The sequence below is a fragment of the Macaca thibetana genome, chromosome 6 (assembly GCF_024542745.1).
Source record: "Macaca thibetana thibetana isolate TM-01 chromosome 6, ASM2454274v1, whole genome shotgun sequence".
Classification (NCBI taxonomy): Eukaryota; Metazoa; Chordata; class Mammalia; order Primates; family Cercopithecidae; genus Macaca; species Macaca thibetana.
The window spans coordinates 43182740-43201706 of record NC_065583.1 but is presented as its reverse complement, the minus strand read 5'-3'; the positions used below and the strand labels follow the sequence as shown (position 1 = coordinate 43201706).

Sequence of the window (18967 nt, the reverse complement as noted above, 5' to 3'; positions counted from 1 at the left end):
TTATCACTAAAGAGCTGCTACTTAACCTTCTTTTGTTCTGTTTCATCACCTGTAAAATTGGGTACCTCCATGGGATGCTGGGTTATGGAATAATACACTTAACATACCTTAAACAAACAAACAAACAAACAAAAAAAAAAAGGAAGCAAGATTCCCTTTGGCATGCATGTAGAATGGGGGAGAATACAAATTAGTGTGGCCCCAGCAACCTGAACCTTCTTCCTCTACCATAACTCTGGGATTGTGACCTCAGAAAAACTTTGCATATACCTTTCCATAGACAAATGTAGTAAACACAACTCAAATCCAAGGCTGAAACGCTACTGGGCATGACTAATCTGAGGTATGCCTTGGAGAACTCACTGTCTCCACAGTTCAGGCCTTTCTAGACCAGTCCTAAAAAATCTCAAGCACACAAAGTATATTCTTAAATATGGTTTAATACTCTTCTCCATTTCTGTACATCACAACACCAAGATTTTGCTGCTTAGGATCTCTCTGCAGAGGCTATAGAGAATGCAAAGGCTACGGTTTTCACCCCCTCTTATTTATGTGTTTGTATGTGTAAGTGTAATACATATCAGTATATATTGATACACACATCAATATATAATGCAATATATATCACCGAAGAGAACACACTGATTAAAGAAATACAAAAATTTGGCATCATTTCCAAACTTAAATAGTAAAAATAAAAACTACAAAAGGAGCTGCATACCCTAAATGTATCATGTGAAACAACAAGCATATTCAAAAATGTAAATTTACATCCAATTTCTCTGGTCTTGTCCTATCACATCAGACCCATTTACAATGGCGAAACCCTCAGGTACTGCTGTGAAGAGAGCATGTTTGCTCGCTCTTGGGTGTTCTGCAAACAAATAGCAGAGCCCAAAGCAAAAAAGCCTGTTCCGGTGAAGTCTCCCACGCTGGTGAACACCAAATAATGGACTCTTCTCACTGGGGGTTGAGACATCAGGTTACACATTGACAGACAGTATTTGGACCTCAGAGTACAGTGTGAGAACCAGAAACTTTACATTTAAGACATACTCCCTTCATTCAAGTGAAACAGGATTATTGGAACGATAGGCAGGTCTGTAACCTGGGAACAAGGAGCTGGTTCAGACCAATAAAGCTACGAGTGACTGAATCAAGTCAGTAAAGAACAGCAGTCAGGCACTAAAGTGTTAAAAGTACCCAATTTGAAAACCAAATGCACCCCACTACCCTATAGTCAGTGTGGAGGTGATACCAATTGACTTTTAAAACCTTTGGTCCTTCAAAGTCTGTTTGGTATACTTTTTTCCATTGCTACCACTGGGCACATACTATACACTTTGTTCAACTGTCACCACCTTGGGCACGCCATGACCCTGCATGTCAGCTGGGTTCAAGTCTGACTTACAGCCCAGCTGTGACGCATAAGCTTCAGGGTTTCAGGCCAACTTTTGGATCCAACATGGTCTTAAATCCATGGTGCCAGAAGCTGTGTCCCATCCCTTCCCACCCGCCCCTCATTTCTCATGTGAGAGGTGCTTGGAAGTCCCACATTTGAAAAAGATGCTCCAACCCCACCAGGAGGTCAGGAGTTTATAATTACATGCAGTCATACATGTCTGTCGTTCCTGTGAAAAACCTTGCAGTTCATTTTAATAAATCAAAACATTCACATAATCTCATGCCATCCAACACAAGGAAAACACATCCACCTCCCTTTTAACAAGGATTGACCCAAGCAAAATAAAATCCTCTTTAAATTTCTTCGCTTCCACTTAAATTGCATGTTTTATTTCTCCCAATCCCAGCAATAGCACAGAAGCCCCATCATATCCATCCCAAACTGGTTTCGAGTAGGTTAAGGTTATAGGGACCCCCGTCAGAACACTGATACAAAGGGCTCCCAAACGCCGGGCACAAATGTGTCTGCAAACAGATGGAAGTAAACAGTGCACTGGCCCAAATGCTTCATGAGTCAGTTTGATTTTGCAATGCAATTTGCATCCTTGAAACTGCCAGTCTGGAGGGGACGGGGTAGCGTGAGGGAGAGAAGTTGAAAGTGCCTCCTATTAGCTCACCCTTTCAACATTAAACAGAGACCAAGAGAGAAATGGTTCCAACATTTCACCACATATATTTCTTCTTATGCAGTCTAAGCTGAGAATGCCATGTAAATGGGTCACTGCGAAATGCAGCAATTTAATTTTTCTCCAATCAAAATAAGAAACAAACCAGTATGATCTCACTTCTATTAACTTTTGAAGGTTTACAGCAGTTAAAGTATTTTTGCTTCTATGTATGAAGGTTAAAAAAATCATTTTTTTTCATAAAATACAAGAGCAACCAATTTCACCATCGAGTAAAAGTAAAAACTGGGATTCTTTTTTAAATTAGTCCAAAGTGGCATTTAGGAACTTAGTTGTAGGCTGCTGCGCTGACACCATGACAAACCAAAGTGTAGGGCTGGGTCTGGTTTTGTTTCGGTTTTCTTTTCAATATCCAATGCTCATGGATTAAGTTCTGGAAATGTTCCAATTGTAAGGCAGGGATCTGTTTGGATTCCACCATGGGTATGCTCCTTGGGTTGGATGCTGGAGGGTGAGGCACATTTTGCCGGACCCATGTCGACTACCTAGTAGTCATCAAGGTCAAAAAATTCATCGTCTCCTCCTTGGTATTCCATTCCCTGGAAATCTACTCGGTACCGCAAGATACCTGGGGAAACAAACCAAAAGGTAAATTACCTGTGTTCACGGAATGGGCATGTGTGTAGGGGGCTGGTCACTCTAATAAGGGAAGCCTCATTCTCTTGCAGAATTACAGAAAACAAAGAGGCAATAATAAACATGGGTCCAAATTAGGAACCTGCACCTGCTGCGTCAATCACCTATCTCAGCAGATAATGAGCACCTCGCCTGAAGCAGGGCTAGCCAGGAGTGACCTTGGCCTGAGACCCTGGTTTTAAGTTTGGTTTGCTGATTTGCTACTCACCTCCAATTCCACCAAATCCTTTCACAAACTGAGACCCTTCTTGTGATTTATCTGTGACAATTTCCAACGTAGCTCCAAATTTTTTATAGTTGTTAGCAAACCATTCCAACAGGGGCATACTCTCGATAAGCTCATGTTCCTGTCCGGTCTACAGGGGTGACCATGAGATACAAAAACAGGGGGGATTAGGATATATGAAGGCTAATTAGCCCCTCTCACAGCCCCTTGCCCACCTATCACTCTCATCCTCCCACTTATAGGCATGTCTGTGTGTAAAGCTCTGTAAGTCATCTCTGGTTTTGATAACATAATGGACATAAGCAGAGAAATTTGGATTATTTCAAACAACACTTCTCCTCAGACTCTACCCTCAGCCATGAAATACCAACACAAACACTCAGTGGGTTTTCAGCTTATGATTGCTACTGCTGACTCTAGAAGTCAGGCTGTTGTAGAGTCTCTAAGCAGCACCCCATTCAATGACCCCGAAGAGACAGGCCAGGACTGCTTTTGGGAGTGGCCTCATAGAGAACAAAGCTCTCCAAACCAGAATTTGAGGAAGCTACCATTTAAACCTATCTCATACAGGAGAGTGATACTTTCAACTGCTGTGATGCATTTAGAGCAAACCAGAGAAGCCACTGCAGTGGAAGAGCTGATCAAGTGAAGAAAGCAGCACAGGTTTCATACTGCAGGAGAGACATTATGCAAATTACATTTTCCTCCCTATTAAATTTCAAGGATAATGAAATGTTTTCCTGATTGCTTAACTACTTAAAAACAAAGAGGGGCCGGGCGCGGTGGCTCAAGCCTGTAATCCCAGCACTTTGGGAGGCCGAGGCGGGCGGATCACGAGGTCAGGAGATTGAGACCATCCTGGCTAACACGGTGAAACCCCGTCTCTACTAAAAATACAAAAAAATAGCCGGGCGCGGTGGCGGGCGCCTGTAGTCCCAGTTACTTGGGAGGCTGAGACTGAAGAATGGCGTGAACTCGGGAGGCGGAGCTTGCAGTGAGCTGAGATCGTGCCACTGCACTCCAGCCTGGGAGACAGAGGGAGACTGTCTAAAAAACAAACAAACAAAGACAAACACAAACAAAAAACCAGGCCAGGCATGGTGGGTCACACCTGTAATCTCACCACTTTGGAAAACCAACACAGGAGGATCACTTGAGCCCAGGAGGTCAAGACCAGCCTGGTGAACACAAGAGCCCATTTCTATAAAAAATAAGGCTGCCCAGCACGGTGGCTCACGCCTGTAATCCCAGCATTTTGGGAGGCTGAGGCAGGTGGATCACCTGAGGTCCCAGCTACTCGGGAGACTGAGGCAGGAGAATTGCCTGAACCCAGGAGTGGAGGTAGCAGTAAGCTGAGATTGCACCACCGCACTCCAGCCTGGGCGACAAGAGCAAAACTCCGTCTCAAAAAAGGGCATGAGGGTTTGTGCCTGTACTTCTGACTACTCAGCAGACTGAAGCAGAAGGATTGCTTGAGCCCAGGGGTTCGAGGTTACAGTGAGCTATGATTGTGCCACTGAATCCAGCCTGAGTGACAGACCAGGACACTATCTCAAAAAAAAAAAAAAAAAAAAGACCGGGTACGGTGGCTCACACCTGTAATCCCACCACTTGGGAGGCCGAGGTAAGCGGACTGCTTGAGCTCAGGAGTTCGAGACCAGCCCAGGGCAACATGGTGAAAACCCCCCTCTACAAAAAATTTGAAAATTAGTTGGGTATGGTGGTGTATGCCTGTAGTCCCAGCTACTAGAGAGGCTGAGGCAAGAGGATCATTTGAGTCCAGGAGATGGAAGTTGCAGTGAACCGAGATCATGCCACTGTACTCTAGCTTGGGCAACAGAGCAAGACCCTGTCTCCAGGGGGGGAAAAAAAAAAAAAAAAAAAAAAAAAAAAAAAAAAGCTGCAGTAACTATGATTTGGCCTCCTTCCCTGAAGTCAGATTTGTATGTGGCAGATAGGAGATGACCACCTCCCACAGCACCCCCAATTAGTATGAGGTTTGGTTTCCCAAAGCTCACCCTCTACACCGCCAGTGCTCTAGCACATGGATTTATGCTTGCATGTATCATCAAACCAAGAAAATAATCACATACCTCTTTGTCTGTGAAATGAGATTTATCCTTTTCTTGCTCTGGAGTTAGATAGAGAATTTTCTCCTCTGTAGTATTAGGAGAAAAAAATGTGTTAACCTGGCTCTCATATACTAATCTGTGTAAGCTCTGTAAGATGAGGTTAGATGAGAAAAGGGCTCAGGGACTCAATCTCTCAACCTTTTTTCCATAAGCATGTTAGCATACACTGAGTGTCTACTAGGTACAGTGCTTCAACCATAAGGAACATCAGAGATGCTCAAGATACAGTCCTGGTCCTCAGCAGATTTAACAATCTTAAGCAGACGTTAAACAGTTCAAGCAGAAAAATCTATGCAGGAATGTACTACAGACTGAAGGAGCAGGGAACAAGGGGTAGATCTACCTTCTGACCGCTCCTGAAATCAGCCATCCCTCCCAATCTCCACCCCAGGCTTCCTGGCTCAGTAACAAATAGCAATCTTATTTTCTAATTCTCATACCTTCTGTGCCTTGGCAATGAAGAACATATCTCATTATATCCAGATTTTCATAGACTATTAGAATTTCTACAGCTCCCATTTCCAAAGCCTTTAGTGTATCTTCAACACCAAAACAGTACTTGCCCGTGTCCTGGCTGATTTCATCGAAGTATCGTCCTGTGATTAGGGATCAGTCAACAGGACATAATAAGTTTCCCTAGTAGATACAAACATACCTATTCAACCTAGTGACTACAGAAGATAAAAAATAATGCTTTCACTGAGGCAAAAGAATTAATAAAAATACTAAATATCCTCTTTTTACATTTTTGGTACCTTGTCTCATACATACAAACACGTATATACGTACACACACACACACGAAAACATTTCACAGAATATGCAGTTGCATTTCACCGATACCTATTAATTTCTTCTCTTGAATGAATTTCACGTTGGAGAGGACTTCAGTAGATAACTCAATAGCTTGGTTGAATCCATTTTCACCACCATAGGATATATCAACTAATTTTAAAACTTTTGATTGTAACCTCTGACACACAAAAAAAAATTATTAGTATTTATTGGTACTTATTTAAAATATTATTAAAACACCTTTACCCAAACCCACTAACTCTCAATGGCATGCAAAGCTCAGCATTATGATCACTGAAGTCTAAATATGGGGAAGGAGCCCAGTTTAATCAAAAGCTGCTCTTACAGTGAACAGCACTGCCAGGGTAAACTTTCCCAGCCAATTACATCACACATTTTATTAGACCTACTATAGGACAACTCATTAAGTTCAAACAAAAATAAGTTATTGTGGAGGAAAGGGGGAACCACTGGCTCCTGCAAAATAAGGTAACGGAAGTTAAGACGGGCTGGGTAGGGTGGCTCACATCTATAATCCCAGCACTTTGGGAAGCTAGGACAGGCAGACAGTTTGAGTCCAGGAATACTGAGACCAGCCTAGGCAACATGGTGAAACCTCGCCTCTACCAAAAAGTACAAAAATTAGCTGGGCATGGTGACACATCCCTGTAGTCCCAGCTACTTGGGAGGCTGAGCTGGGAGGATCACTTGAATCCGGGAGATCGAGGCTGCAGTGAGCCATGATTGCACCACTGCACTTCAGCCTAGGCAAGACAGCGAGACCCAGTCTCAAAAAAAAAAAAAAAAAAAAAAAAAAAAAAAAAAGAGAAAAAAGGTGTTAAGGCAATTTCCTTGGTGGACCTTCTACCGTAAGGTTACTTCCTCCAGAAGACCTTGGAAATGTATTATGGCTGAGCCCATGTTATAAAATGGGCTTTAAATGCTTTAGGCAGAATCAGCTGTCATATTGCTGAGAGCTTTGCTGCTATGTATCTCCAAGAATAAATCAGAAAAAGAAAATAAGGAACAGGTTTTAGTTTATTTGAAATCAAACTCCATTCTACAGCCAATTCTGACAACCCAACTAAACCAGGGACCTCCAAAGGATCCATAAGAAGCCCACCTAAAACTGGTTGATTTCGGAAGAGAAGGGGCTCAGAAAAGCACAGGGGAATGTTTCCTAATAAACATCTGTAAACCTGCCGTTTAACTCAGAGGTAGGTTTTTAACCCAGGGAATTTTAAAAAGATGTGTCTGTTCCAGTGCTCACACAGAGGACTCACCTACTCCTACCTAGGGACTTACATAATAGAGCATGTACTTCTTACTTACCTGATCAAACATATCAGATTGACTTAGTTCAGTTTTAAAGTCAGCAGATCCAGCTAAAACTAGACCAGCCACATTCACTTTGTCCCCAGAAATAAACAGCTGCACAGCAGTCTCTGCTACTTTCCGAACATAGTTATGTCGCTTTTCCATTCTTAAACGGGCAAAACGCAAGGCTGACTGACCTCCTCTACCTTTGACACAAAAGTAGCAAGAGAAAAAGGCAATTATTAAGAACTACAAGATGTCTTCAAATTAAAAATAAAATAATCATGTCATCATCCAAGAAAAGGACAAAGAAAAATCACCATTCCCTTAACTAAACGTTTAGCATAAACTGCTACTTGTTTTCAGAGAGCGACTACTAATTCTATGTCAAGAGAAGAGCCATAAGCACCAGTGAGGCACCCGTCATTCCGGGAGGCTTCTCTCCCTATCATCTGGATTCACTCCCCTCACATCATACTGTTTTCTCTTTTTTTCTTTTTTGAGACAGAGTCTTGCTCTGTCACCCAGGCTGGAGTGCAGTGGCACAATCACAGCTCAATGCAACCTCCATCTCCCGGGTTCAAGCAATCCTCCTGCCTCAGCCTCCCAAGTAGCTGGAATTATAAGCACCCGTCATATTTTTGTATTTTTAGTAGAGACAGGGTTTCACCATCTTGGCTGGGCTGGTCTCGAACTTCTGACTTCACAAAGATATCTGTATGCCCATGTTTATAGCAATATTACACACAGCAGTTAATACTACTCAATCTCAAAAAGAAAGAAAAATTTGAAACATGCTACAATAGGGATGAAACTTGAATACATGCTAAGTGAAATAACCCTGTCAAAAAAAGGACAAATACTGTATGATTCCACTTATATGAGGTACCCGGCGTAATCAAAATCAGAGACAAAAAGTCAAATGGTGGTTGCCAGGGGCTGGAAAAAAGGGGGAACAAGGAATTATTGCTCAACGGATATAGTTTCAGTTTTGTAATATAGAGTTCTGAGCTGGGTGTGGTGGCTCACACATGTAATCCCAGCACTTTGGGAGGCTGAGCTCAGGAGTTTGAGACTGGCCTGGGCAACACAGCGAAACACTGTCTCTACAAAAAAAAATACAAAAATTAGGTGGCCGTGGTGACACGTGCCTACCAGCTACTTGGAATGGCTTCAGTCAGGGAGGTGTAGGTTGACAGTGAGCCAAGACTGTGCCACTGTACTCCAGCTTGGGTGATAGATCCAGAGACCCTGTCTCCTTATAAATTTACCCATTATTTAGGTGGTGCACACTTGTAATCCCAGCTAGTCTGGAGGCTGAGGCAGGAGAATCACTTGAATTCAGGAGGTGGAAGGTGCAAGGAGCCGAGATCGTGCCACTGTACTCCAGCCTGGGCAACAGAGCAAAAATCAATCTCAGAAAAAAAAAGAAAAAAAAATAGGCCTTGAATATGAATATTGCACATTAATAATACAGCCTTATCAAAATGACCTGTTAGGTAGATTGAAGTTTTCAATAAATCTGCTTATCAGGGAACAGGCTTATCCCTTATTAGAATATATAATTACCCTGATAAACGGGATATAACCCTCTCAGTTAAAGCTAAAATGTACAAAGTTAGCAAGATTAAACAGTATCTTAGAAAAGGAGTTAAGGTTTGGAAAAAAGCCAATAAGGCTAACTCAGTAAGTGAGCAAAAGCCAGACAACATGGGTACCTGGCACTGTTTAAATCAACAAGATTCAAAATCTGCTTTCATCCAACCAGATACAGGTAAGTGGTTTCAGTGGCTAAGAGGCTCCCTGAAGAACCATCTGCTGTAAGTACAGTGTGGTAGTGAAGAGAAAAACAGTCTGGATTGTCTATGTAGTCGACCAAGATCCAACTATAAATGGACTTCCCATCAAGTTAGCAAAAATCATCTATTGTAAACTGTCGACAAATGTCAGTTCTAATTCCACTGTAGAGGTTTTTCCTAGGTTGATGAAAGGCAAGAGACTGAACTAGGAGCCAGCTGTGAATTCTTGATTGTTCTACTGTTGACTGATTTAGGTCACTCTAATGAGGTTTCCTTTCCACCGTTCAAGTTCATCTTATGGCAGCTTTGTCACTCAAAAGTTTCATGGGGAAAGGGAGAAAATGAGTTCTTACAGTTTTGCTACTAAAAAGTTTACAATTTGTTATGTGAAAACTGAGTGCAATAACTCAAAGAGTATAACTGGACTGCTTGTAACACAATGGACACACACTCGAGGAAATGGGTACTCTATTTTCCATAGTGTGATAGCTCACATCGCATGCCTGTATCAAAACATCTCATGTACCCCACATACACCTACTATGTACCCACAAAAATTAAAAAAAAAAAAAATACACACACACACACACACACACACACACTTTGGGAGGCTGAAGCGAGCAGATCACTTGAGGCCAGGAGTTTGGGACAAGCCTGGCCAACATGGCAAAACTCTGTCTCCACTAAAAAAATACAAAAAATTAGCCAAGCATGGTGGCGCACACCTGTAATCCCAGCTATTCAGGAGGCTTGAGGCACAAGAATTGCTTGAACCATGGAGATGGAGGTTGCAGTGAGCCAAGATTGCGCCACTGCACTCCAGCCTGGGTGACAGTGTGAGACTGTCTCAAAACATGCTCAACGACTAGTGTCATAATAAATGTAAATTGCCTTACTTTTTGAAAATAGCTGTGTAAAATGGTACAACTGTTTGGAAAACAGTCTAGCAACTTCTTCAGAGTTAAACATAATTACTATATAACCTACACAATTCCACAAATCCAAGAAACATGAAAATGTATGGTCACACAGAAACTTGTCCATGAATGTTCACAGCAGCATTATTCATAACAGCCAAACAGTGCAAACAACCCAAATGTAAAACTGATGAAAAGATACATAAAATATAAAATATGGCATATATGTATACAATGGAATACTGCTTGGTAATAAAAAGCAATGAAGTGTACTGATGAATGCTATAAAGTATAAAGTATAAAGTAAAAGAAGCCAGTCACAAAAGGCCACAAACTATAGGATTCTATTATATAAAATGTCCAGGCTGGGCAGGGTGGCTCATGACTGTAATCCTAGTACTTTGGGAGGCTGACGCGGGCGGATTACGAGGTCAGGAGTCTGAGACCAGCCTGATCAATGTGGTTAAACCTCGTCTCTACTAAAAACACAAAAAAATTAGCTGGGTGTGGTGGCATGTGCCTGCAATCCCAGCTACTCAGGAGGCTCAAACAGGAGAATCCCTTGAATCTGGGAGGCGGAGCTTGCAGTGAGCCAAGATCGTGCCACTGCACTCCAGCCTGGGCGACAGAGCGAGACTCCTTCTCATAAATAAATAAATAAATAAATAAATAAAAGAAATCCAGCACAAGCATATCTACGGAAAGAAAACATAGTGGTTGCTTAGAATGAGAGAGGTAAGTGGGAGGGAGGGGGCACTGACTGCTAACGGGGGTGGGGAAAGAATTCTGGAGTGATGAAAATGTTCTGGGCTTGACTTCTTACCTCTGTATGGAATTTGTTGTCACACAAATACAATGACGTATTAATTGGTTTGAAAGGTTCAAAGTCAATGTTGACTTTCTTTTCCTTTCCTTCTTCTGTTACAATTGTTCCACAGTATACAACCAGACCATTTGGAGGTACTGCAAAGAACACAAACAATTTGTCTACTTTATTCCACACCCAGTTTTTCCTCAATCAATAGAAAATGTTCCATAGCCTATTTTCCCTGCCTGACCCTTTAAGTCATAATTTAAATAAAGCAGAAAAAGCCTGATATCTCTCAGGCAGAACTCTCTCCCTAATTTTAAAACTTCCTCTGAGATGTTTCAGTAGGATTTATTCTTTAAAGTAAACAGGCTGGACATGGTGGCTCACGCCTGTAATCCCAGCACTCTGGGAGGCCAAGGTGGGCAGATCACCCGACGTCAGGGATTCAAGACCAACCTGGCCAACATGGTGAAACCCCGTCTCTACTAAAAATACAAAAATTAGCCAGGCATGGCAGCGGGCACCTGTAATCCCAGCTACTCAAGAGGCTGAGGTGGAAGAATTGCTTAAACCTGGCAGGCTTGCGGTGAGCTGAGATCGGATTACTGCACTTCAGCCTCTGGGTGACAGAGACTGTGTCTCATCCCGGGAAAAAAAAAAAAAAAATTGAGATGATGTCTCACTCTGTCACTCAGGTGAGTGTGCAGCAGCAAGATCGTGGCTCACTGCAACCCACCTCCCGGGTCCAATCGATTCTCCCGCCTCAACCTCCAGAGGAGATGGGACTACAGGTGTTTGCCACTAGCCCTGGCTAACTTTTGTATTTTTTGTAGAGACAGGGTTTCACCATGTTGCCCAGGCTGGTCTCGAATTCCTAACCTCAAGTGATCCACCTGCCTCAGCTTCCCAAAGTGCTGGGATTACAAGCGTGAGTCACTGCGCCTGGCCTACTTAACTTTCAATAAACAAAAAACAAAACAAAACAAAAAAGCTAACCACCAAGGGCAAAGAGACATTGATGATGGCTGACTGAAGGAAACATCAGTGAACAAAGCACCATAGCCGGATCACAGTATAAAACATAACCAAGATGCATAGAGAAGGAAAAGGAGCAAACTCCAGATTACCTTTGTTATAAAGTTTGAGTCTTTGTTGTACAGATGTAATGGCTCCCAGGACTGAAAGGCGGTTTACTCGTGACTTAATGTTAGATGCAGTTCCAAACTCATCTGCTAACATTTTTGCCACTCGTGAAATCTGGTCTTTGGGAGGAATGATCAATGATATCATGCTGGTGCCATTGCTGTGGAAGAAAGAATAACTCATTAGGGGTTTAAATATTACGTAAGTAAACTCATGTTTCTCTCTGGTAAAAGCAAGCTGAGGGAGATGCCCCCAAAGTTATGGAAACAAGTCACTCTCAAAGGGGTAATGTAGGGACTATCATAGTCTTGTTTATGAATGTACACACAGAGTTAGGAACAGTGTTCAGAATCTAGTGCTCAATTTGATTGAATACTGAGATAAGTTATGTAAAGAATGCACTTGGAGAGATACTTGAGAAACACCTCATTTCCGAAGGGTAAAGAAAGAAGCTATCTATGATACATAAAGAGTGTCAACAGGCTGGCATTTGGTAGTGAATCTGTCTATGGGAGAGCCTTCAAATATGGTGGTTGAGTGGGAGATGCCATGACAGGATGATGCAATGAGTCTTTCCAAAGTCTAGGCATATTTGTAATCACGAATTTAGCACACTAATGATGGAAAAGGAGAACTCTGGAAATCACAGAAATGTCCCAGTTATGAAATCTCTCTCTTGGCTGGGCACGGTGGCTCATGCTTGTAATCCCAGCACTTTGGGAGGCCGAGGTGGGTGGATCACAAGGTCAGGAGTTCGAGGCCAGCCTGGCCAACATGGTGAATCCTTGTCTCTATTAAAACAACAACAACAAAAATACAAAAATCAGCTGGGCATGGTGGCAGGCACCTGTAATCCCAGCTATTCAGGAGGCTGAGGCACAAGAATCACTTGAACCTGGGAGGTGGAGGTTGCAGTGAGCTGAGATTGTGCCACTGCACTCCAGTCTGGGTGACAGAGATGACTCGGTCTCGAGAGAGAGAGGGAGAGAGAGAAAAAAAAAATCTCTCTCACAAACTCATTCTCTTTAAATGGCAACATATTAATTGCATTTGAGTTTGATCAAAAGGAGGTACCACTGACAGCCTGATAAATTCTGGGTGCCCTACCAAATTCAAGTTTTTAAAACTAAAAAACGGGACCAAAGTCTGACCCTATGGAAGATACCATCAAGGCCCTGCCACATGGGAGGTCCCTTCTGAGCAGTTACCAACTCATTTTTAAGCCCCCTTTAAATTTCAACACCAATGCCAGTAACATATCTTTTTCATCTACAACTTCCAAAGACACTTATCACTACCAGTCAAGAAATACCTCATTGAAAAATTCCTAATTCTATGCAAAGCAAACATAGTGGCTCACACCTGTAATCCCAGCACTTTGGGAGGTTGAGATAGGAGGATCACTTGAGTCCAGGAGTTTGAGAACAGCCTGGGCAACATAATGAGGCCCCCATCTGTACAAAAAATAATTAGCTGGACGTCACGTGATGCAGGCCTGTAGCCCTAGCTATTGAGGAGGCTGAGGCAGGAGGATCACTCAAGCCCGGGAGTTAGAAACTGCAGTGAGCTATGATTTGTCACTGCACTCCAGCCTGGGCAACAGTATAAGACTGCCTCAAAAAAGGAATGAAGGAAGGAAGGAAGGAAGGGAGAAAGGAAGGGAGGGAGGGAGGGAAACAAAGTGTTGGTGAGGATGTGGAGAAACTGGAACCCTTGTGGACTGCCAGTGGGAATATAAAATGGTACAGCCATGTGGAATAAGTGTGGCAGCTCCTCAAAAAAAAAAAAAAAAAAAAAAAAAGGTGGGGCGCAGTGGCTCACACCTGTAATCCCAGCACTTTGGGAGGCTGAGGCAGGTGGATCATGAGGTCAGGAGATCGAGACCATCCTGGCTAACACGGTGAAACCCCATCTCTACTAAAAATACAAAAAAAAAAAAAAAATTGGCGGGTGTGGTGGCGGGCGCCTGTAGTCCCAGCTACTCGGGAGGCTGAGGCAGGAGAATGGCGTGAACCCAGGAGGCAGAGCTTGCAGTGAGCCGAGACAGTGCCACTGCACTCCAGCCTGGGCAACAGAGTGAGATTCCGTCTCAAAAACAAACAAACAAAAAAAACACAAAACAAAAAAACCCAAACAAAACCAAGAACAAAACAACTAATTACCATATGATCTAGCCATTCCAATTCCAATTATACACCCAAGAGTGAGAGCAGGTACTTGCACACCAATTTTCACAGCAGCATTTTTCACAATAGCCAAGAAGTGGAAGCAACCCAAACACCCATTGGTGGATGAACAAACAAAAAAAAGTGGTGTGTGTGCACAGTGAAATATCATTCAGTCTTAAAGGAAGAAAATTCTGACATACACAAAATGGATGAACCTTGAACACACTATGCTAAGAAAAATAAGCCAGACAGAAAAGGACAAATACTGTATGATTCCACTTACATGAGGTAACCTAGAGTATTAAAGTTCATAGAGACAGAGAGTAGAACTGCAGTTGCCAACAACTGGAGTAAGGTGGAAATAGGCAGTTGTTTAATAGCTTTTTTAGTTTTACAAGATGAAAAGTCCTAGAGACTGGCTGTACAACAGTGTGAATGTACTTAAGACTGCTGAACTATACACTTGTAAATGGTTAAGATGGTAAACTTCATGTTATGTATTTTTTTTTTTTTTTTTTTTTTTTTTTTTTTTTTTTGAGAGGGAGTCTCGCTCTGTCGCCCAGGCTGGAGTGCAGTGGCGCGATCTCGGCTCACTGCAAGCTCCGCCTCCCGGGTTCACGCCATTCTCCTGCCTCAGCCTCCCGAGTAGCTGGGACTACAGGCGCCCACAACCGCGCCCGGCTAATTTTTTGTATTTTTAGTAGAGACGGGGTTTCACCGTGGTCTCGATCTCCTGACCTTGTGATCCGCCCGCCTCGGCCTCCCAAAGTGCTGGGATTACAGGCGTGAGCCACCGCGCCCGGCCCATGTTATGTATTTTTTACAGTGATAAAAAATCCACTTAGTCCACTTATAATTTTTTTTTTTTTTTTTTTTGAGACAGAGTCTCGTTCTTGTTGCCCAGGCTGGAGTGCAGAGGCACCATCTCATTTCACTGCAACCTCAGCCTCCCAGGTTCAAGCGATTCTCCTGCCTCTCAGCCTCCCGAGTAGCTGAGATTACAGCCATGTGCCACCAGGCCCAGTTAATTTTCTTTGTATCTTTAGTAGAGACTGGGTTTCACCATGTTGGCCAGGCTGGTTTCGAACTCCTGGCCTTAGGTGATCCACCCACTTCAGCCTCTCAAAGTGCTAGGATTACAGGCGTGAGCCAGAGTGCCTAGGCTATAAGTTAAAGTTTTTTAGAGCACACACTTCCCCAAAACAGTAGTTCTCAATTTGCTGCAGATGAAAATCGTCTGGGGAGTTCATTCCAGGTGATTCCTTTTCAAAAAGGATTCCTGTGAGTTTCGTTTTTCTCATCCTGATTTTTCTTAGTTTAGACACAACATGGATAAATGACTATTTAAAATTTTAGATGGTCTACATCAAATGGACTTCAAAATAAAAATACTATAGAGTAGCCATTCTTTTTTTTTTCCTTCTCTAATATACTTGCTTTCATTCTCAAAATAAAACAAAACAAAACAAAAAACAAAACAAAAAAAACCCCCCAAAAACAAAAACCAACCTTTGGGCTTCAAAGGATAGCATTAGGAAAGTAAAAAGACCCACAGAATGGGAGAAAATATATGCAAATCATATTATCTCTTAAGATTTATGTAAAGAATATAAATAATATGTAAAGAACTCATAATTCATCAACAAAAAACCCAAATAAAAAATAGGCAAGGGGTGTGAGGAGACATTTCTACAAAGACATAGCATGTGAAGTAATCGAAATCTTGATCCAATGCTATTGGGAATGTTAAGTGGTACAATACTTCCAGAAAACAGTCTGGCAGTCCTTAGGAGTTTAAACACAGAGTTACCATATGACCCAACCACTCTACTCTTAGTTATATACCCAAGGGAATTGACAAAATATGTAACACACAAAAATTTGTGCTTCAATGTTCACAGAGGCATTATTCATAACATTAAAAAAACAACAACAAAAAACCCATATGTCCTACTGATAACCGAATAATCAAAATCTGGTACATTCATATGATGAAAAACTATTCAGCAATAAAAGAAATGACATATTGCATTAACTTACAGTACATCAAGTAAAAACTGTCACAAAAGAACACATATTGTAGACAGGGCACAGTGGCTCACGCCTGTAATCCCAGCACTTTGGGGGGCCAAGGTGGGTGGATCACGAGGTCAAGAGATCGAGACCATCCTGACCAACATGGTGAAACCCCATCTCTACTAAAAATACAAAACTTAGCTGGGCATGGTGGCGTGAGCCTGTAATCTCAGCTACTCAGGAGGGTGAGGCAGGAGAATCGCTTGAACCCAAGAGGCGGAGGCGGAGGTTGCAGTGAGCTGAGATGGAGCCACTGCACTCCAGCCTGGATGACAGAGCTAAACTCCGCCTCAAGAAAAAAAAAAAAAAAATAGCAGGGCGTGGTGGTGGGCGCCTGTAGTCCCAGCTACCCGGGAGGCTGAGGCAGGAGAATCGCTTGAACCCAGGAGGTGGGGGAATGCAGTGAGCCGAGATCGCGCCATTGCACTCCAGCCTGGGAACAGAGTGAGACTCTGTCTCAAGATAAAAAAACCACCACATATTGTATAGTTCCATTTACACAAAATGTTCACAATAGGCATTCCAGAGAGACAAAGGTAGATTAGTGGTTGCCAGGGGCTGAAGGCAGGGAGGCATGCAGAGTGATTGTTAAAGGATATAGGGATTTTTAGGTTGATGGAAACACTTTTTCTTTTTTTAAGGAAAATATTTTAAAATTAGTGGTTGCATAGCTCTGGGAAAACAGTGAAATAATGCACTTTAAAGGGGAAAAGGTTGGGCGAGGTGGCTCACACTGGTAATCCCAGCACTTTGGGAGGCTTGAGGCAGGAGAACTGCTTGTGCCTAGGAGTTTTGAGACCAGCCTGTGCAATGTAGTGAGACACCGGCTGGGCATGGTGGCTCACACCTTCAATCCCAGCAGTCTGGGAGGCTGAGGCAGGCAGATCACTTGAGGCCAGGAGTTCAAGACCAGCCTAGCCACTATGGTGAAACCTCATCTCTACTAAAAATACAAAAAGTTGCTCGGCGTGTTAGGCATGGTGGCTCATGCCTATAATCCCAGCTACTCTGGAGGCTGAGGCACGAGAACTGCTTGAACCTGGGAGGCAGAGGCTGCAGTGCAGTGAGCTGAGATTGTGCCACTGCACTCCAGCTTGGGTGACAGAGCGAGACTCTGTCTAAAAAAAAAAAAAAAATAAAAAAAAAAAAAAAAAGTTGGGAGTGGTGGCACACGCCTGTAATTCCAGCTACTTGGGAGTCTGAGGCACGAAAATCGCTTGAACCTGGGAGATGGAGGTTGCAGTGAGCCCAAATCGTGCCACTGCACTCCAGAATGGGGGACAGAGCGAGACTGTCACAAAACAACAAATCAAAAACCAAAAAATACAATGAAACCTGTCTCTACAAAAATTAGGCCAGTATGGTGGCATGTGCCTGTAATCTCAGCTACTTGGGAGACTGAGGTGGGAGAATTACCTAAGCCCTAGAGGTTGAGGCTGCAGTGAGTTGTGATCACACCACTGCACTTCAGCCTGGAAACCAGAGTGAAACTGTGTCTCTTAAAAAAAAAAAAGTGTGTGTATATATATATATATATACACGGAAATGATACAGACAGTACATAATAGGATATTTCTTTCTTTTCTCTCTTTTTTTTTTTTTTTTTTGAGACAGAGTCTGGCTCTGTTGCCCGGGCTGGAGTGCAGTGGCCGGATCTTAGCTCACTGCAAGCTCCGCCTCCCGGGTTTACGCCATTCTCCTGTCTCAGCCTCCCAAGTAGCTGGGACTACAGGCGCCGCCACCTCGCCCGGCTAGTTTTTTGTATTTTTAGTAGAGACAGGGTTTCACCGTGTTAGCCAGGATGGTCTCGATCTCCTGACCTGGTGATCCGCCTGTCTCGGCCTCCCAAAGTGCTGGGATTACAGGCTTGAGCCACCGCGCCCGGCCAGGATATTTCTTTCTTTTCTCTGAGACAGAGTCTCGCTCTGTCGCCAGGCTGGAGTGCAGTGACATGATCTCCGTTCACTGCAACCTCCGCCTCCTGGGTTCAAGCAATTCTGCCTCAGCCTCCCCAGTAGCTGGGACTACAGGCACATGCCGCCACACCCGGCTAATTTTTGTATTTTTAGTAGAGATGGGGTTTCACCATGTTGGCCAGGATGGTCTTGATCTCCTGACCTTGTGATCTGCCCGCCTCGGCCTCCCAAAGTGCTGAGATTACAGGCGTGAGCCACTGTGCACAGCCAGGATATTTCTTTCTTTCTTTTTTTTTTTTTTAAATTTGTGGAAGTTAATTTTATTATATAAAGATGGTATACAAAATACATTCATCATGACTAGAAATATAGGACCTAGGATATTTATTTTAAGGTCTCTTGGTCTCAACCTGACAGTTTCCTCTATAAAAGTCAAAGCATGTTTTCTCGAGGAGTATTAATTTGTGTTTTTACTAAATTATCAATAAATTCTAATTTTATCATGTTAAGAAAAGCAGCTTACTATTTATATATATATATATTTCTGAGATGAAGTCTCACACTGTCGCCTGGGCTGGAGTGCAGTGGGGTGATCTTGGCTTGCTACAGCCTTCACCTCCTGGGTTCAAGCAATTCTCCTGCCTCAGCCTCCCAAGTAGCTGGGACTTCAGGTGTGCGCCACCACGTCTGGCTAATTTTTGTATTTTTAGTAGAGACGGGGGATTTCACTATGTTGGCCAGGCTGGTCTTGAACTCCTGACCTCATGATTCGCCTGCCTTGGTCTTCCAAAGTGCTGGGATTATAGGCATGAGCCACCGCGCCTGGCCTATTAGTAATTTTATAAGGAGAACAAGCAGAAGTATAAACGGAATGAAAACTAC

At 43.0% G+C, this 18967-nt stretch overlaps 1 protein-coding gene across 1 annotated transcript in view; it reads right to left on the bottom strand.

Annotated features, from left to right (window-relative positions):
• Positions 1-422: 422 nt before the first annotated feature.
• ETF1 (eukaryotic translation termination factor 1) overlaps positions 423-18967 on the bottom strand; it is a 37171-nt gene continuing 18626 nt past the window's right edge. The window contains exons 3-11 of the mRNA XM_050792975.1: positions 11910-12085; positions 10736-10934; positions 9021-9141; positions 7271-7504; positions 5987-6116; positions 5585-5740; positions 5106-5170; positions 2995-3142; positions 423-2718 (exon numbers count right to left, since the gene is read on the bottom strand). Coding sequence (XP_050648932.1) covers positions 2636-2718; positions 2995-3142; positions 5106-5170; positions 5585-5740; positions 5987-6116; positions 7271-7504; positions 9021-9141; positions 10736-10934; positions 11910-12085 — 1312 coding nt within the window. The 3' untranslated portion in view covers positions 423-2635. The remainder of the gene's footprint in view (positions 2719-2994; positions 3143-5105; positions 5171-5584; positions 5741-5986; positions 6117-7270; positions 7505-9020; positions 9142-10735; positions 10935-11909; positions 12086-18967) is intronic.